At 35.8% G+C, this 21466-nt stretch overlaps 1 protein-coding gene across 1 annotated transcript in view; it reads right to left on the bottom strand.

Moving 5' to 3' along the window:
- LOC128205519 (kinesin-like protein KIF13B) overlaps nucleotides 1–21466 on the bottom strand; it is a 142316-nt gene that overhangs the window by 13271 nt on the left and 107579 nt on the right. Inside the window, exons 15-31 of the mRNA XM_052907230.1 lie at nucleotides 16410–16553; nucleotides 14780–14951; nucleotides 12320–12482; nucleotides 11264–11437; nucleotides 9461–9607; nucleotides 8970–9104; nucleotides 8459–8626; nucleotides 7560–7708; nucleotides 6318–6450; nucleotides 5546–5789; nucleotides 4987–5113; nucleotides 3711–3766; nucleotides 3341–3471; nucleotides 2236–2457; nucleotides 1093–1146; nucleotides 660–812; nucleotides 281–358 (exon numbers count right to left, since the gene is read on the bottom strand). Of these exons, the coding sequence (XP_052763190.1) occupies nucleotides 281–358; nucleotides 660–812; nucleotides 1093–1146; nucleotides 2236–2457; nucleotides 3341–3471; nucleotides 3711–3766; nucleotides 4987–5113; nucleotides 5546–5789; nucleotides 6318–6450; nucleotides 7560–7708; nucleotides 8459–8626; nucleotides 8970–9104; nucleotides 9461–9607; nucleotides 11264–11437; nucleotides 12320–12482; nucleotides 14780–14951; nucleotides 16410–16553 (2450 nt within the window). The remainder of the gene's footprint in view (nucleotides 1–280; nucleotides 359–659; nucleotides 813–1092; nucleotides 1147–2235; nucleotides 2458–3340; nucleotides 3472–3710; nucleotides 3767–4986; nucleotides 5114–5545; nucleotides 5790–6317; nucleotides 6451–7559; nucleotides 7709–8458; nucleotides 8627–8969; nucleotides 9105–9460; nucleotides 9608–11263; nucleotides 11438–12319; nucleotides 12483–14779; nucleotides 14952–16409; nucleotides 16554–21466) is intronic.

The raw sequence follows: 21466 nt of genomic DNA on the forward strand, positions 1-21466 counted from the left end.
CTCCAACATAAATGGCGCAACGCCATTGGTCCAGGACTGGTCATGTGGTGATTCTATATTTTTCCATATTGGGTCATCAAATTTATATATTACATTAAGGGGTTAGTAGTTGACCCGATATGGGATATACAGGTTGCAGAAAACCATGTTCGGGTTCGAGCTTCGCTCTTGATCGATATGGTTTCTTTTGCCCCGAATATCCCATATCGGGTCACCTACTAACCCTGTAACTTATGATATTCTCCCAAACAAAATTTTGCACATCTGAAGTTTTATATACCTGATTTATATTAGGTGTGCTTGTTGTCTTGCGGAGTGACTGCCCCTTCTTGGCCAGTAGTTCCTTTACTGCAACCTCCTGTAAATAACGTGATGTTTAAAATATGGTATGCTTTTTAAATTGAAAACATTGGTTTAATTATCTTGCTAATTAAAACATGATAATCTTTAGAAGCAACCTTGTTTTACTCAAGCTACTGGAAAAAACCTGCCTTTGATGAATTTTAAGCTTTACTCCTCTGATTGGAGAACATACTGGACAATGTCCTCTGTAAGCCTGTACGCCTCAGGTGAAACTAAATCAATAATATGTCTGGTTCTATGAACTGGCTTTTAAAAATGTCTTTAATCAGAAGGTTAATAACTCCAAGTGTGTGTACCTGTCGTAGCCGATCCAGCGTAAGAATACTCTCCACTGCGGAGACACCCTTGATGTACTTCTCGATGTACGTTTCCCCGTCAGCAGCGCTCACTTCATTCTGGGACGCAGCCATCTGGGCAAGACTCTCCATATGTTCTAGGTCTTCAGATGCCTGGAATAGTTTAGATAATTATGTAATGCAATAATACCATTACAAACGCAGGTTTGTTAAGCTTATGAATTGAAAATATGAGGCAGCATTAGAAATTAATGGTTTCTGAAATAAACTTAGCATCAGATTTAATGATAAAATGATTTTATTGTAGTTATTTCTTCACTTTCCCTTTGAATATTTTAAAATGTTTCCAAAAATCTTAAGAATTATAACAAGAACATTTGAACTGGAAAGTCAAGTGCAATAATGTCAAGTCAAATGGTTGCAATAGGAGTACCTTTGGAATGTTAGACACCACATCAAATGTGACCCTGCTGGCATGAAGGCTTTCCTAGAAATATAAATAACATTGTAATCCACATCTTATACCCATGAGTGAAAATATAACTGAAAGAAGATTACAAAAACATCAACACTACTAAAAAAGGAAATTGTCTTAAACAAATAAATATATTGAAGGTTATATTTTGTTTCAGTGTTAAGATCGCAATGTATTTCACTGCAGAGAACCAAAAGCTATATTTCACCCGTGGCTACAACACTTGTGAAATATTTACTTTTGTCCACATATAATAGCAAGCACACTGACTAAGAAGAAAAACTACATGATTTTTTTGAAAGTAGTACATAAAAGTTTCTATACACATCAGATCTTATTGTCTGACAGAATCCATGAAAGTGTCTACACATCAGATCTTGCCGTCTGACAGAATCCATGACACATTCTACATACATCGGATCTTACTGTCTGACAGAATCCATGCCACTTTCTACACAACTAAGATCTTGCCGTCTGACAGAATCCATGCCACTTTCTACACAACTAAGATCTTGCCGTCTGACAGAATCCATGCCACTTTCTACACAACTAAGATCTTGCCTTCTGACAGAATCCATGCCACTTTCTACACGACTAAGATCTTGCCGTCTGACAGAATCCATGCCACTTTCTACACACATAAGATCTTGCCGTCCGACAGAATCCATGCCACTTTCTACACACATAAGATCTTGCCGTCCGACAGAATCCATGCCACTTTCTACACAACTAAGATCTTGCCGTCTGACAGAATCCATGCCACTTTCTACACACATAAGATCTTGCCGTCCGACAGAATGCATGCCACTTTCTACACAACTAAGATCTTGCCGTCCGACAGAATCCATGCCACTTTCTACACAACTAAGATCTTGCCGTCTGACAGAATCCATGCCACTTTCTACACACATAAGATCTTGCCGTCCGACAGAATCCATGCCACTTTCTACACAACTAAGATCTTGCCGTCCGACAGAATCCATGCCACTTTCTACACACATAAGATCTTGCCGTCTGACAGAATCCATGCAACTTTCTACACATCAGATCACAAACTGAAAAGTGGTCAATAAATGCTTATTATCACAAAATAAAACTTACCCCAACCATCCACATTTTTTTCTTCAGTTTATCTGTAAGGCTCATGTTACGATGTTTGATGTTCACACAAATCCTCTTCCGGAGCACGACCTCCATGAATGCGGGGTGACTCAGACGTAGTATAACCTTTACTATGAGGTAAACCCGACTATCGTTGCCTGTGATTCTGTTTAAATGCTGGGAGTCGTGCATGGATGAATCCCAGGATGCAACACCACACACCTTTAAATAGATTCAGACATGATGATGAAATGAAAGGAGAGCTATAAATAGATTATAAATAGATTAAGATTATGATCAACATATTTATACAACAGTAAAAAGTGATTTAGCCAGTTTTATAAAAAGGCCGGGTATATTGCAAAAAAAAGGACAGGGCACAGTGTGAAAAGGGCACATTGTATCTGGCTGTGGAGAAATGAAATATTAAATAATTTATTTATTTACCGTAAATCATTGTGTAAAGAACATAGTTTTCCCCCCAGAGTTCCCATAAATAAAATGCCTGCATCTTACATATAATATTAAGCTTTTGAAGTTTTTTCCAAAGTCAATTACAAGCCGAAATATGTTTGTTTACATTTTACTTCAAAGCGATGCTACTCACATTGATTGATGGATTAAGTTATAACAGCAGTAGAAAATCGTGCACGGTGAGCAACAGCAGAGGACAACAAATATAAGTTGTTATTTTAAAGTTTTTAAAGTGTTCAATATTTTTTACACAGTATGATTCTGTATTAAAAACAAATCAATATGCATCATGTGAAGAGGCATCATTATACTGTTGTTGCAAGGGCATTTGTGTAACAGTCAAAACTGTTGTCCAGAGATGTAGGTGATGACATTCTGAAGTCATCACCCCTGACACCGAGCATCCTATATATGATAGCGTCCTATAAACAATGATTTACGGTAGTTATCGGTTTTAGCAGCCTTCATAGATTAAGTTTGAACGTGGTTATAGTCATAAATTATAATTAGCTTTTAAAAAAATCAAATGGATTATTTGATTATGTATTTAAAAAATTCAACACTATTGCAACAGCATGGCTATGTCTTTCAGAATTATTCTTTCCAAAAAAAGACATCAAACATTTCTTACATGATCATTCTCACTGTACGCTCGGAAGTTTTGCAGTACAATGTAGCCGGCAGACTGTTCCTTGGGAAGAATGGAGTTGATGCTGGCCGCTTGAAGGCCCTCCTTTGCACTTGGTGTTGTCATGTCGTCTGCTGGAAACAGGAAACGGAACATTTTTAGCCCAAGGTCATTTTTAGTGAAGATTTTATAACTCAAAATCAGTGATAATTTAGACCAGGGTAGAGGTGATAATTATTGATGCAATCCTAAGCAGATGATGATGATGATGGGGGTGGAGATGACAATGAAGACGACAATGATGATGACCATGAGGATGACAATATATAACTCAACTCAACTGAGGACAACAAAAACTACATTGTTCACTCACAGTTGAGGTCCAGATACAGGACTGGTCGGTGTTGCTCCATGTCATGGGGCACTGTCCTGAAATTTGGTATTAATGTTGCCATGGTTACCAAATTACAAATTGTAAAAATATAAATAAATTGTTTATTTTTTAGCTAAAATTAACCAATGTACTTTATTTAAAGAAAAGGTTGATACAGTGAAACTGCGTTCCCTCGAACATGCGGTCGCTCGAGAACCGGCGTTCCCTCGAGGTCAGAGCTTGGTCCCGAACTTTTTTCCTTCTATTTTCATATAAAATATACCCACGCTGCCTCGAAACCTAATTATGTCAAGCAGTTGAGCAATATCCTCGGTCCCAAGTACACAAATCGTGTACAAAACCTTATGGCTCCCTCGAGGTAATAATTTCACACTTTTTTCCCGAACGCGTGTTCCAAAATAAACAAACAATTGCCAGGTGTTAAAATTTTCGCAAGTTGTAAAAATTGCAATGACAGTTAAAAGGCAATTTGATAAGGTGTGAAATACCGTTTATCACTGTTAACGCATGACCGATATTAGTTGATATGGGCATTTGAGATGATAATTATGACAAGTTAATGACGAGAAGTTAATTGTGAGAAATTTAAATGAGTAATAAAAATATGATTAAAACACTACCATATCGATCCAACATCGGAATCTCTGAAAAGAATTCCTTCTTGTCACTTTGTTTTGCAATATGGCAAATGAGAAAGAACTTACAAATTGTCGAACACCTGAGCAATCTAGTGAAGGACCCATGACTGGGGGGATAGCTAGATCGGGTTCCTTACTTTCAAAATGTCACACCCAAATGAAAGAAAATAATTGTCAAACACCTTAGAAATCTAATGAAGGACCCATTACTTATACCAAGACACCAACACGCCCACTCACGTCCTTTACAGGAAAGAATCGGTGTCTTAGTAAACAGTCTGTTTGACGACTTCAAACTTAAAATACACTGAAAGATATTTCATATCAAACTGGAAAATTGAAAATCGGGTCGCTCGAAACATCGGTTCCCTCGAGGTTTTGCCTCGGTCCCTGGCGACCTCGAGAGATCGCAGTTTTACTGTACAAAGAAATAGCTATTTTTTTTTAAATAAGAATGATATTGAATAGCTAAATAATGATTATAAAAAACAAACTATAAATGCTTTTTTCCAGTTATAATCAGAGTTTAAGCATGCCACAAGCAATAACACAACATCAAAGCTATTAAATATTTTGAGTTTAATTTTGTCCAGAGAGTGGTTAAAGTATTAATATACCAGTCAGCAGGAGCACCAGGTATGCCACTTCCTGCGGCAGGGACAAACACGGCATTCCTTTCCTCGGTCAGGGAAACCCACTGTTCAATAAGGGCTCGCTCTCGGTCACAGTCTGCCTCAGTTTTGTCTGTAAAATGTGTCAGGTGCCTCACTTTTAGTGTACAGTTGGTGTAAGACAGTGAGTTTTGCTACATCTTTAAACAGTGTATGACTTTGACCTCACTTAATTTCTATAATGTATAATTGATCTTTTGAAGAAGTAATCCCGAAACAGTTAGATATAAAGATTTATATAAAAATGTCTTGTTTGTGTGATTTTTTGTATATTATGTAACACTTTCAAAGCAATTTAGTACTTTTGTTTAAAACTTATTAACTGTTGAGGCAATGTTTTTTTACAGATTTTTAAAAACCGGTGCACTAAAGTCATTTTTTTTTTAAGGAGATGGTTATTTTTTCTACTTTTGCCTATGTTATCAGCCATTTAAAGCTTTAGATTTGCACCTTGTTTGTATGCCTGTTGAAAGGTTTGTATGAACATTTTATCATAAAAATTCACCTTGCTTGTTCATCAACGTCTGTATTTGGTTGTCAAGGTATTTCTGTCGCCGAGACAACGCCTCACTCCAGCGTTCTCTCAGCAGGTTCAAGTCCTCCTCCTGGTACGAGTCGAGGCCCTTCTGGAGTTTTGACCGTGCGCAGATACAACCGATTGATATAGAACTGATGCTATCACAGATGAGGGGAAGCGTCCCCGAGTTGGACTGGGACTTGATACGAGCTTGAATACGCCTGGCATGGCCCTGAAAAACAAGGTGGATGTTCACTAACATGCTGCTCAAAGCTATGGCAAAAATGCTGCCTTCAGCGGAGTGTTACATTCTTTTTTGAGAGAAAAAATAACAATTCAATTGGTTACTATTGCTGCAGAAAATTGTATAAAACTTGGTTAAGTTGTCTTTTGATAAGTTGGCACATACAAATGGTTTGATTGGTTAATAATCTTTATTAGATAAATATTGACAAATCAATAAACTTTGACCATATCAAAGAATCAAACACTTTTATACAATTGGCTACTCCTGTTTTATTGTTGTTGATATTTTTAAATAGAACGAAATTTTAAGTATCTTTCATGTGAATGTATTCTAATCGGACAGTCCAAACACATGTGCAGAAGCCAATAATGAGGCTTGTTGGTTAACTTTTCACTGTTCAGAGATGGTGACTTTAAGTGCAAAGCAAACAATTTCTATTGCATGTTTAGCAATACATTACATAACAGTGTTAAATGCATCTAATCTTTAAACCTTTGAAGAGCAACCTCATACCTGTCTGAGTTGGAAGACTCCTGCACATGGAACATCAGGCTGGGCCTTCACCTCCACTGGGGCATACTCCCCCTGGTCATTCACCTCATGTATCTCCACAAATAGTTCCACCTTCCTAGACACCTCCATCCACCTAACACAAGACAAGACAGTCTATATTTACATAACACAAGACAAGACAGTCTATATTTACATAACACAAGACAAGACAGTCTATATTTAGATAACACAGGACAAGACGGTCTATATTTAGATAACACAAGACAAGACAGTCTATATTTAGCTAAGACAATATAAGACAGTCTATATTTAGCTAAGACAAGATAAGACAGTCTATATTGAGATAAGACAAGATATGACAGTCTATATTTAGATAAGACAATATATGACAGTCTATATTTAGATAAGACAATGTATGACAGTATATATTTAGCTAAGACAAGATAAGTTGGTCTATATTTAGCTAAGACAAGATAAGTTGGTCTAGATTTAGCTAAGACAATATAAGTTGGTCTATATTTAGCTAAGGGAAGATAAGACAAGTCTATATTAAAAAAGGACAAGATAAGGGCTATCTTTAGATAAGACAAGGTAAGACAGTCCATATTCAGATAAGACAATCTATATTTAGATAAGACAAGATAAGACAGTCTATAATTAGATAAGACACCCTGTATTTAGAAATGACAAGATATAATTAGCCTTTGTTGAGATAAAGACAAGCTATGTTTACATACGATAGGACAAAATGTGTTGAGATAAGACAACAATATATATAAGACAAAATGTGTAAAGATAGAATAAGATTAGACAAACTATGTTTAAGATAAAACAAGAAAGCATGATATAAGAAAACCTATGTTGAGATAAGATATGATAGCCTAAGATGAAAATCCTTTGTTAAGATAAGACTTGTCTGTAAAGATAAGATACACTAAGATAAGGTATGAACAGCCTTGAAATGACAGGATGAGGTATGTCAACATTGTTTTGCAATGCAATAAAGAAGGAAGATATTCAGTGTGTTTAGTATTATGGTGATTTAGTTAAAACATATTTATTAGGTTCAATGAAAAACATAAACAACCGTACAATATACAAAACTAATATAAATTTTTTATCATGTGTCTGAATAGATTGGAAGACAAGCTGTTTAAATGCTTCACACGAGTTCTTTAAAATTTTCATGACAGTTGAAAACATGGATCATTAGAAAAGCAACGATTGTGAATGTCAGCTCACCTGTCAGCGATGGAGTTGGAGCGGAGCAAGGAGTCAAACTGGGACATCTGTTGACCGAACTCGATCACCTTGTGACCCCAGACCTCGATAGAGAGGGCACAGTCCTGGGCGTACTCCACAAACTCTTCTGTCATGTGCACCTTGAAGTCCTGAAAGCGAAAGAGAAGTTAACATTAATTTACTCTAATATCTTTGAAACAAATTTAATGCCACTCCAAGAAAGTTGACATCATTAACATAGTTTTAAAAATGATTATTCAGTTTGGAGACAGAATTAAAACTTATTTCCATTCTTAGGCATCATGCATTCATATGTTTGTAAATTAACCAATAGAAATGAGCATAATAAAGTGCTGCAGAGCCAAAGGCACACTTTCTGATGTTGTTGTTTTTTAGACTAACAAGGGGCAAAATATAATAAAGATTAAATCCAGAGTTGTTGACCTTGCTGCTCGTAAATGTATTGTCTCTAGCAAACATGTTAACCAAATTTGATTTAAATATTTTGAATGGCTACGACTCCAAAAACACCAAGGCTATGACAGTACCCCAACTTTTTACAATGAAAAACAGACAAGCTAATAGGGCATAAGCTTATCCAGTAAGAGTTATTTACCTTTTGGATACAGGTATTCATATCAGCAACAAAATACATTCTTTATTCATGTCTACATGGCAGATGCATTGAATCCATTTTATCATGATAAAGGGTCATAGCACAATAAAAATGTGTGGATAAGGTGGTCAAGTTATACAGGAGTCCAACTCACAGCCAAGCGGTCATGTGCCTGAAACCCGACTGGGGATCTATTTTATTGAAGTTGACACCAAAAAAACACCAAAAAACCCAAACACTATTCAACAGATCAAATATTCTAAAATTTAAACTGGCTACCTACCCTCTCATGGGCAAACATGACAGTTTTTGTGGTCCGTCCCTGGCAGGAGGTATCAGGGTTAATGTCGGGCGGCACGGACACCATCTCATCATGGTCCCAGAATGTGTATTGACAGAACACAAAGTTGGAAAGGTCCTTTGGAAGACCCTTAGCTTCTTTAATCTTCACCTGTTAGGAGTAAAAGTTTTGGTTATAACTCATTGCCAGCATTGCTTATATAACTGTTTGCCAGCATATAAACTATACAGTTACCGGTTGCCTGCATATAAACTATCCGGTTACTGGTTGCCGGCATTAAATTAATAGAGTTACTGGTTGTCAGCATATAAACTTTCCAGTTACTTGTTGCCGGCATATAAAGTTTACGATAACTAGTTGCCGGCATTAAAACTTTCCGGTAACTGGTTGCTGCCATATAAACTATCTAGTTACTAGTTGCCGGCATATAAACTTTTCAGTTGTCAGAATTTTAACAATGCAGTTCCTGGTTGCCGGGAGGTATGCTACTCACCCTGATGATAAGGGGTGTGCCTAGAGGGGACGATCCCTCCTCTTCTTCATCACTGTCCTCACAGTTGATGTCCGCAAACCGGTCCATAATCTCACCACCAAGTTTTGAGATCTCAACATGCAGCTTGCCAGCAATCTGTGAAATAAGCACAGATATATATCAAGAAGAATTTCAATAAAAACTATTTGAAATGGGTGCGTAATCTCCCTGCCACATTTTAAAATCTCAACATGCAGCTTGCCATCAATTCAAGAAGATGGGCATGTTATAAATATTGTCAAAACACTTTACACTCTTATATTTACTACTAAATTTCCATTTCTTCAATGATTGGCCTTTCGGCAATTGCAAATATTTTAGATGAACGCAACATCTTTGGATATGTTTGGTTTTCAAATCACCTATTGATATAAAAAGTGTACTGTGTAATAATTAATGTATTAACTGCAGATTATCATATTTAGGAGTAAGAGTGCATCCTTAATATTTACCTCCCCTTGTTGGCTGATGATGGGCACCTGGTAGTCGAGTTTCACATCGTAGAACAGGCAGTCAAGGAATACGTTAGCCACGCCAATCAGGTTGTGGTTCTCGTACGACTCGTAAAACGGGTCGCCCTTCTGTGGTGGGCCCTCATCCTGTGAATAGGGGGCTATCATCAGTTTGGGATTTTTTTTACAAATGAAAATTTGTATTTCTCTAAGAAACAGATAAGTTACTCAGCCCCAATTTCTCGAAACTTCTATATTCCGCTCTAACGTAATCAAGCTAAAGCTAACTATTTTTGTATTGGTATAATTTGTGTTGTGTTTACTTATTTAATTATCTTGACAATATTTACAATAATTTTTCATTTATCAAAATCAAATTTAAGTATTTTATTTGGCTATTTGAAATAAGCTACCGTACTTAAGCTAGTTAAGCTTAAGAAGTTAAAGGAAATTAGGAATAATTCTCAAAACAACATACACATGTGTTTGAGGAAAGATTTTAAGTTGTTGCATTGTGTCTTATAGGATAAGGAAATTGCGTAGCCAATGAGTATAATTACTTTCCAAAATAATGATACAACTCTTTTGATGATTCTAATCAAGTATTTTTAAAATTGTTTAACCATTATCTCTTCTAAATACTCAATCGCCGCTGACAACTGAGCTTGGATATGATTTAACTAAATGAAATGCTTTCATACACTTTACATTACCAGGTAACCTAAATTACGATAAGACGTTAATCTAATGTTGATTTTTAAAAAAAACCCAGACAACTTCAATCATGTCCAAAATATTTGAATCCTAAACTAAATTAGAATATACCAAACTGTCTTAGTTTTTGAAATTGTGTTTTGTCCAATGGGATGGCAGCTTTTTTCAAATCTGCCGTACATATATCTTGGTAAATCTGCAGTCAGCAGCTATTGATTTTAATCAGTTGAATTGGTTAATTTAAAAGAGGCTGTAGACAAAATATAATCACAAACACCAAGCTGGTTCAAGGGCTTTGAGGATGTTTTTAACAAAATAATTAAATGATCATGAAAACGAATTGCATTAAATCAATTATTTTTATAAATATTATACATACTTAAAACCTTTAGTCATTTTTAGGATTCTTTTTTTAGAACATATCATTCTTATACTGTCATGTGTCAAGCCATTTAGGCACCAATGTTGCAAATTAGTATGATAAGCATAGAATAGTATGGTATAAGTACTTTTATTTTCATATTTAACACCAAATGGGTGAGTCAAATAAATATCCTTAATTGTTTGAATCAATCTTTTGCTGGCATTCAAAAGTGAGCCGTCCTCCTAGTTTTGTTTAAATGTGAATTCCCAAATTACTGTTTAGGAGTTAACCAGCAATTTACACAGCTGAAAGACCATCAATTTTAAATGGCACAAAAGGGCACTTCCACTGCATGCCATATAAATTTGAAAACATAACAATCATTTGCAGTAAACAACATCATCATTGTACAAAAAATACACAGAAAACAGAATTGGTTTTCAATTCTGTAACTTAACAAAGACCAGAGCTTCAATGTATTAAAACAAGCAACCAAAATTGTTTACAACACATATTGAATTTAAGCATTTTTGAATGTTGGAAAATTCTTTAAGATAAGAATTCTTAGAAAGAGAAGTAAATTATTAAACACATTATAGCCATTCAATATATATCTGAACATTTTAATTAACTATTACAGATACTGAAAATCACTCAAGAACTTAACCTTATCAGCTACAAAAACCATGGCAACAAAAGAATTCATGCAAAGCGTTCACACAAACCGACTCTGATTCATCACTTTCGTCTACCCGAAGTGGGGCGCCTGACGTTTTCCTCTCCTCATACATGTCTCGCATGTCGATTATTTTGTTCTCGAACTTCTCCATGCTCCATACTTGACTCCCGCGTTGTCGTCGTTTCACGGTAATCGCCGGCTCACAAACAAAAGCACCTCGCTGTAAAATTTGAGGAAATGTTTGTGTTCAAAACTATTGATCCAATATACAGATCCAGTGAGTATTTTGTTTATATGTATCATTTTAAATATGTTTTATCATGAGAAACCATTTTCTCAAGTTTAGTCAAGATATGTCAACGCTAACTAATGTTATTTAGGTTCAGTCTTTTATTCTTAGTAGCAGTGACCTCAATCCAAGGTACCCACAAAAAGCAACGCAATAAAAAAGATCTCCATAAACTCTTTTAATACCAAGTTTAGTCAAGATATGCCAACCCTATCTAATGTTATTCAGTTTCAACCATTTATCCATTTTTAGTGACAGTGACCTTGACCCTAGGTGACCAAAATGACCCTAGGTGCCCAAAATGCAACTCGATGAAAGTTCTTCATAAATGCTTCCTAAACACCAAGTTCAGTCAAGATATGTTAACCCTTTCTAAAGATAATCAGTTTAAACTGTTTATCTATTTTTAATGACAGTGACCTTGTCTCCAGAGTCCCCAAAACACAAAGGTCTCCATGAACTCTTCCTAAATACCAAGTTTAGTCAAGATATGTCAACCCTAACTAAAGTTTTTCAGTTTCATAAGTAAGTTTGACGCCACCCGCCTACCTGAACAATGATGTATGTCATTCTAATAACCATCTATCACTATATGAAAACCTGATTAAAAATTGATAACAGTATGGAGGTTTAACTTAATTTATCTAGAATTAACTTCAGTTGTCTGAAATCTACTTCAAATGTACACAACATTTAAAAAGACAAAATATTATGTAGTTTCCTCAAATTTTAACCAAATTATTGATTAAATGTAGACATTTTATTGATAAATGAAGACACTTCCATTGATTAAACTTGGACATTTCTACCTACCCGTCTATTTGGGCTGAGGTTGGAAGCCGGGATCTGCAACGTGACATGGAACTCGGTCTGTTTGCCCATCTCTTCCGCAAGAAAGTTTGCCTCCCTTACAAGGGCGTTAGCCTTCACCACCTCCTCACGTAACAACGATAAGCTGTGTTTGAACATCTTGTCCCTAGAAAATATGGAGAGCACTGGTTACTGTTGGTGTTATCATTATTGTTGGTGTAGATGTAATCATTGTTGTTGGTGTCGGTGTTATCATTGTTGTTTTTGTTATTATTGTTGTTATCATTGTTGTTGGAGTTGTTGTTATCAATGTTGTTGGTGTTGCTGTTATCATTATTGTTGGTGTTGTTGTTATCATTGTTGCTGGTGTTATTGTTATCATTGCTGTTGATGATATTGTTATCATTGTTGTTGGTGTTGTTATCATGTTGTAACTGTTGTTGTTATTCCAAAAACCTTAAGGTCACGGATATTTCATGTCCTCCTTTTAACATGCCTATATTTGAAACACGTTCTCACACTTAATTTTGTGCATTATGATAGAAATAAACTTTATAATGATTTATAATGACCATTGAGTGAGTAATAAAATTTAGTCTCAAGATGCTGTGAGTATTTTTTTCTGAACATAACAACTTTGCATCCCTGCCTCCAACAGAATTAATTGGCAAGGCATAAAAGAAAAAGTTCTTTCCTATTATTTTGTATTGACGTGGAAACTTGAAGCCTGATAATTGCAGATGAAAATGACAATAGATATTTATCTAAAGATCTTGAACTTTGTGCACAGGCTAATGGATATATGTTTTCAAGGATCCTTAATAGAAAGTAGATACTTGATTATCTTGTTGATACTAATAAACCTCATGTGGGTAACACAGCCTACTTCAATTACTCTGCTCATCCTTTTCTACAGCTATTCTTGGACCACAATTGTAAGAGATAAACACCTTTAAGGACAGATCCAAACAGCTGTTGAGTATAGTTATAATGATACACTGGTGCTGCATTATAATATTGTGGTAAACTTTGGGTATAATATGTATCCATATATTTTTTTATCCATGGTTTAAACAGAAAATTACAAATACAAGACAATGCAATGCGATGAAAACCCAGTTTTTGATCAGAAGATTTTGACAAATTGTACCAGGGATGGACAGGCATTCATGGACTAAGAGGCACTAACTTTTTAAGCTTTTTAAATGAAAGAGTTTTGTTGGTGCAATGGCAATAATATTAAACCACCGCTTAATAGAAATGATAAAATATTTCTGTTTAATGCTGTAAATATCTAAATGTTATCAAGATGATAGAACTTATAATGTTTTATTGACCTTGTTTAGGTGTGAAAATTTGTGCCAAGAATGTTTTTAGTTCCCAAACAAATGGTCAAGTTAAAGCCCGGACAAGCCAATATAAATATCTTTTGACCATTGACCAAAATTCCCAAAACATGGCCAAGTTAAAGCCAGAACAAGCAAAAAATGAAGTCATCAATCAAAATTTGAATTTGTATTTTAAATAAATTTTTACACGTGTCATATAAAATGTAATTTAAATACATTTTTTTTTTGTACCAATGACACTTATGTGTGACCTTGACCTTTGGCCTACTGACATTGGTGTTTATCACATGACACACCGGCTTCTCCTGCTGAACATTTGTGCCCAGTAATTTAAATCCCCAAATGAATAGCAATTAAAGCTTTAGCCTGAACAAGACACATTACAAGTTCTTGCACGCGTCACACCATCGTGTCATGGTGAATATTTTTGCAGAGTTATTTTAACATCCCTTATGAATAGTTACAAGTCATAGACCAGACACAAATTCTTGACGCCAACCAAAAATAGCTGTCCTCCAATACACCCCAATCTTATTTCCTTGGTTTTCCAGTTTTCCTTTGGAATAATAAATAAATAATAAATTTTATGAAAAAGGAACTGTTTAATACCTTTCTTGAGGCTAATCAAACTGGCATAGAAAAACAATATGAGCCTTTATCACTAACTTAAACTTTTTCTTTTTTTTTCATTCAATGTTGAAATAGGACAGTACAATACCTTTCCTGTGCCCACTGCTGACACTTTAAGAACCCATGGGTGTTATTCCATGTCTCCCAATAAGGAATGACATAAAATGATTGTTTATACTTAAAATCATAATCATTCAGTACCTTATCTGAGCCCATGCTAATATTTCCTCTGTGTGTCACTCTTAAGCGCCCGTGGGTGTTGTTCCATGCCCCCCCACAAAGAATGAAATAAAATGATTGTTTAAACTTCTAATCGTAATCATTCAGTACCTTATCTGAGCCCATGCTGATATTTCCTCTTTGTGTCACTCTAAGAACCTGTGGGTGTTATTCCGTGTGTCCAAAAGGAATGTAATGAACTTAAATCTTAAATTTTCAGACATAACTCTCTTTAATTAGATGTTGAAAGCTAATAATTCAGTACCTTTCTTGTGCCCACTGCTGATATTTCCTCTGTATGCCACTCTGTGAGCCTGTGGGTGTCAGTTTGATGTCCCCCACAGGGAAGGGCATGGAGGGGGTCCCGGGCGACATGAGTTGATATCGCAGCTGCTGCATCTGTCTCTCATACATCTGTCGCTGCTGCTCCAGGGCCACTGCATGAAGGAAGGGGAAAAAATCCTCAATTTTTTCTCAGATTTTTTGGCAACATAGCATAGTCTTTATATTTATCACTAATTTGTTACATCAACTCCAGTTCTATTTTCTTAAATGCATATAATTTTATCCTAATTGCTTTAATCCTTAAAATACTGTAATATTTTTTAAATACCTCACGCTACAAAAACTATTCTTTTCATAGGTCAGATAACTTGTATTCCAGCAAATCATGCATGATTTTTCTGTCCTTCAAGCATTGTATTGAAAAACATATCAATTATTATAGCTTCTCAGTCATTTTAGATTAATAGCCATCTGCTGTCACAAGAGCCTCGTAATAATTTCATTCAAACTTCAATAATGAGGACCTCAGCATAAAACAAACACATTTATATTTTTTCCCAGTCTAGACTTAAGTTATAAAGAAATTACAAACTATTTTCCCCTTGCGAGTGTTAAGAACATTTATTCATAACACATTTATACATCCAGCAACAGACTTTCAAACTGTTGACTCCGAATCAATATTAATCGCTAAGAAATTCTCCCTATTCGAGAAGAAAAGTCAGTTCTGATTAGCCAAAACCTCATGAAATCCCGTCTGTTAGCTTATTATTTCATTGACACTAATGCTACTCTGACAAAACTATTTGACACACTTCATCAAATGTCGACACACAGGGGAATTGTGGAACAGAAATTGGGAAAACACAATTCCTTGCCATAAGGGCTTGCCATAAAGTTTTATATCAAATTTTGGCAAAACTATTACTAGGAACTAACTCATTTTAGCTTTATTGTGAAGACAGTTACAAGCTAACACTAGAATTCCAGGAATTGTATGTGATGCCTGTTTTAAGTGCCCATAAATTTACTGGGTAAAATCACAACAACCTTGACCTTTTGTTTAATGACCCCAGTAGGATATTAAAATCAAAAGGGTCCATGCATTAACTAATCATTACCAATGTGCAAAAGCACCAGTATTTTTTCAAGTAAAGGTTATCATGACCTTTGACCCCATAATCAATAGGGGTCATCTACTGACCATGATACAAAACAATTCAAAAGTAAAGGAATAAATGCATACCTAGTTAGAAGGCTATGCCATGTAGTTCAAAATAATTGATTAGAATCAAAATCACACAATTTTTATATTAAATGTCACCATGACCTTGACCTTTAACATATTGACCCAAAATTTAAAGGGTTCATTAACTGAACATGCCCAATTTGTTTACCAAGTTTGAAGACTTTATACCACTCCATTCAAAAGTTCTATTGAATGTATATGCCTGATACTATACAGTTCAGAACTGGTTTTCTTTTTGGCAGGCTCGGAGAATTTGCCTTTGCTGGGATCAAACCTTTCCCCACTAAAACAATGGAAACATTTTCAACTTATAATATCAGATACCTGCTTTAACATTATCACCAGTTTGCAGTAACCTTACCTTGTTTATCCTCCTCGTACTGTTTCTCCACAGCGCTGATAGCTTCAGAGATTGGATCGTTGCTGTACTCTTTCATCATCAGCTCATGCTGAGCAAACTGGAAGTCAATCGTCTGGTCTGCATCGGAGCTGTTTGTCTGTGGCCCTGAAAAAATGCGTAGAGATAATATGTTAAAAATGGAAAATATGACCCTAACAATACAGCTACAGAGCAAACGTAAATCTATCATTTTTCAGTTGACCAAGGGCATAACTCATCAAATACTGAAGTCAGAGTTATGTTCCTTGTGTGCCTGCATATCGTCTCTCTCAATATGAGTAAAACAATTTAGTTTTACTTTAAAAACTTAATCTGGTTTGATTTATGGGCATGAATTAAGTTTTGGCTCGATGACAATCATGACGACAATATCAATACATCAGAATTTCACAAATTTTTGACTCTGAAAAACTAAAGGTTGCATTCAAAACTGAAATACCCAATTTTGAGATATCAGTCAAAGTCCTTAGAACTGCTTTGTGCTTTGCAAACTGTAATAAAATTGTTTGGGAAACATCTATCTGTAGTATGTACAGGCATTTGGGGCCTATATTGTAGGAACATTGATCTCATAAAAGACTTTAACATGTTCAACTCTATATAAAGGCTTTTTGAAAAGCGCTTCACAGTATGCTTAATTTGTCTGGTCGGCATCAGTCCATCTGAGACCTTGAAATAAGCATGCAAATATGTGGCGTGTTGAAGTCAATGGATAAAATGTGATGCTAAAAGTCTCGAGCACTCTCACCGAAAAGTTTGATTGTATGTTATAATGCTCCCCCAATGACAGCAAATTAGTCATTTCACATTAAATGTCTGTGGGGTAATTTAAGGTTATGACCAACATCCCAAATATGTGAATATTACATATAAATATTGACCATGCAGTTCTAAATGTTGTTATTGGAGTCGATAAGTTATAGTTTACAGTAAAACATACCCCTGGAGTATATGAGATTTCCTGACAGCAGTGAATTATTTTATATGGCTAATATAGAGTTAACAATATGAGCAATATGGAAGTTACACAAGATATATAAAGATTGCAGATGAAAGGTCTGTTGTAAATAACTTAATACTGTGTGGCTTTTTTATGCCAAAGTAAACCCAGCTTGGTCCATCCCCATTGTTTTTAAAATGGACTGGATTTCAACAGTAAATATTTGTCCAAATAATACAGAAACCAGTCAGGCTGGTACTTCTTTGTTTTAAACTACATTTGAATCAAACATGGCCTTCATTCAACTCCAACGACCCTACCTACAAAAACCCTACCTACAAAAAAGGTGCTGACCCTACCTACAAAAAAGGTGCTGACCCTACCTACAAAAAAAGGTGCTGACCCTACCTACAAAAAAGGTGCTGACCCTACCTACAAAAAGGTGCTGATCCTACCTACAAAAAAGGTGCTGACCCTACCTACAAAAAAGGTGCTGACCCTACCTACAAAAAAGGTGCTGACCCTACCTACAAAAAAGGTGCTGACCCTACCTACAAAAAAAGGCGCTGACCCTACCTACAAAAAAGGTGCTGACCCTACCTACAAAAAAGGTGCTGACCCTACCTACAAAAAAAGGCGCTGACCCTACCTACAAAAAAGGTGCTGACCCTACCTACAAAAAAGGTGCTGACCCTACCTACAAAAAAGGTGCTGATCCTACCTACAAAAAAGGTGCTGACCCTACCTACAAAAAAGGCGCTGACCCTACCTACAAAAAAGGTGCTGACCCTACCTACAAAAAAGGTGCTGACCCTACCTACAAAAAAAGGCGCTGACCCTACCTACAAAAAAGGTGCTGACCCTACCTACAAAAAAGGAGCTGACCCTACCTACAAAAAAGGTGCTGACCCTACCTACAAAAAAAGGCGCTGACCCTACCTACAAAAAAGGTGCTGACCCTACCTACAAGAAAGGTGCTGACCCTACCAACAAAAAAAGGTGCTGACCCTACCTACAAAAAAAGGCGCTGACCCTACCTACAAAAAAGGTGCTGACCCTACCTACAAGAAAGGTGCTGACCCTACCTACAAAAAAGGTGCTGACCCTACCTACAAAAAAGGTGCTGACCCTACCTACAAAAAAGGTGCTGACCCTACCTACAAAAAAGGTGCTGACCCTACCTACAAAAAAGGTGCTGATCCTACCTACAAAAAAGGTGCTGACCCTACCTACAAAAAAGGTGCTGACCCTACCTACAAAAAGGTGCTGATCCTACCTACAAAAAAGGTGCTGACCCTACCTACAAAAAAGGTGCTGACCCTACCTACAAAAAAGGTGCTGACCCTACCTACAAAAAAGGTGCTGACCCTACCTACAAAAAAGGTGCTGACCCTACCTACAAAAAAGGTGCTGACCCTACCTACAAAAAAGGTGCTGACCCTACCTACAAAAAAGGTGCTGACCCTACCTACAAGAAAGGTGCTGACCCTACCTACAAAAAAGGTGCTGACTACCTACAAAAAGGTGCTGATCCTACCTACAAAAAAGGTGCTGACCCTACCTACAAAAAAGGTGCTGATCCTACCTACAAAAAAGGTGCTGATCCTACCTACAAAAAAGGTGCTGACCCTACCTACAAAAAAGGTGCTGACACTACCTACAAACAAGGTGCTGACCCTACCTACAAAAAAGGTGCTGACCCTACCTACAAAAAAGGTGCTGACTACCTACAAAAAAGGTGCTGACCCTACCTACAAAAAAGGTGCTGACCCTACCTACAAAAAAGGTGCTGACCCTACCTACAAAAAAGGTGCTGACCCTACCTACAAAAAAGGTGCTGACACTACCTACAAAAAAGGTGCTGACCCTACCTACAAAAAAGGTGCTGACCCTACCATTTTATAGTCAGTTGCTAAAAAAAAAATATTAATAAGAAATATATATATATATATTTTTTAATGTGTGTTTTAATATGAAGTTTAAACCTTTAAAGCTTTTTACAAAAGATGACTTCAACACCATTCTCCAATGATTACAATGTTCAACATAAACCCTTATAAAAATAACCAATAAAAATTAAAAAGCCTAACCCACCCTACCTGTTTTTAAAAAGAAGATAACTAACCAAACCACTTTGTTTTTGGCCTTATCTTTAAATTTGACTTTGAAAATTTAAGGTTATCAAAAATTTAAGGTAATCAACTTAAGTTCAGAAATGACTAAAGATTTTTTTTAAGAATACCGCCTCTAACTGGTATCTTACTTATGTTTTAAACTTTACCTATGATTTTTAACTATATTTATTTAATTATTTTAATGATTATAATAATTTAAAGAATTTCATTATTTTAATGATTATAATAATTTAAAGCAAAGTACTCCAAAAAAAATAACTTACAACACTTAACTTTGAAAAAATAGTTCACATACACATCCTTTTAATCCACAGCTTATGTTTCAATGAAATTGGAACAGCAAGTTTTTATACAAAATCACTGAATCATGGGTGAAAGTTGCAAATTTTCAAAATACTGAAAAATTAAGCTGGGGGCAGGGGGGCGCAGGGCCCCTGGTGGGTCCAGGAATTAAGCATTTTAAAACACATTTCAAAGCCTTTCCGGTCTTTTAATCAATCAAATCTATGTTGTATATTTTAATATTTCTGGCAGCTTTTGTCAACATACATGTACATAAGGCCCCTGACAGAAACATCCCTCAATACTTCAATTCTTGCTCATTAATCAAGAATTCATTTTGCTCTGTAACTCATTCAATAAAAGTTAAAAAATGAAAAACAATACAATTAAAGAATAGAGTTTTGTATTTTTATCAAGTTACCAATCGGACAATTTCACACTTTTGACAGCCATTGCCACCTCCATTTGTTTTCCGCAGGCTGTTCAAGCTCTTTAGTATTATACCCTGGGGGTACAAACTTCATTGTTCAATTTTAACAGCAGTATTTCGATTTATTTCATTGTTTATTTTTGACTCCAATTTGCGGTATGTCGTAAAAGTCGTACAGGATCCTGACCGAAAATATTCGGCGAAACCCGGCTTTTTCCGCCATCCAAGTTTTTGTTTGCGCGGAAACTGCCGAGATTATTCGTACAACATTGGAATGACAATGCGTTTTTACGAAAAGAAACGACTATTTTCGGAAACGTTCGGCTGATATCGCCGACAAATTTTTACCACCTATGGCAACGCTATTTATAAAACAAAATTGGGAAACCAGAAAATTTAACTTTGTTTTATCTTCGATTTTGAGTGGATCGCGATGTTGATGATGGGGTTTGGGGACCCCCCCCCCCGAAAAACTCCCCGAATTTACACGATTTAGAAAAATGACCCCTGAGAAGACCGAAAATACGGAATTCCGTATTAATACGGAAAACTTTCACCCATGCTGAATTAAAGTGTTTTGTAACAAAATAGCCCTAATTAAAAATAAAAGAGATATAGCCACCCCTTTTTAAGTAAAGTAAAGGTATTGTTTACCAAGAGAATGATTCACATCTCTTAAGGATAATGTTACAGAAGGCCACCTGTTAACAAGCAATCTTAACTAAACATTATCACAAAAGATAGAATTTATTACCAGTGTTTTTGTTCTTGCCATTATAATTTAGGGTGCCCTTGGGCCTAAACTGGTGACCATCAGGATAAATCTCAAAACAAGGATGTGATAATACTACCTTTGATGTTTGCTGTCAACAGATCTTCATGAATTTTAGTTAATGTTGTTTACTAAATGCAGTAAATTATAACCATTAAATTGCCATGACAACTGGTTGTTTAATGTTCTTTTAAAATATCCTATGATTATAAAAGTTTAGCCCCATAATATTTGTGATTATCCATATATCAGCTGACTATCCACTCATCCATCTCAATACATGCCTTTTTCTAGAAACCCTCCCAGGGGATTTTGCCAAAACAACAATAGGGCAATTATTATTTTTTAGAGCAGATGTTCTGTTAAATAACAAAAATTAAAAAAAAATGGGCAAAGTATAAAAGGTCTATACATAAATATATTTCCAATGATGTACAGTCTTTGTTTTTATCCACAAAA

The sequence above is a fragment of the Mya arenaria genome, chromosome 10 (genome assembly GCF_026914265.1).
Source record: "Mya arenaria isolate MELC-2E11 chromosome 10, ASM2691426v1".
NCBI classification, from domain to species: Eukaryota; Metazoa; Mollusca; class Bivalvia; order Myida; family Myidae; genus Mya; species Mya arenaria.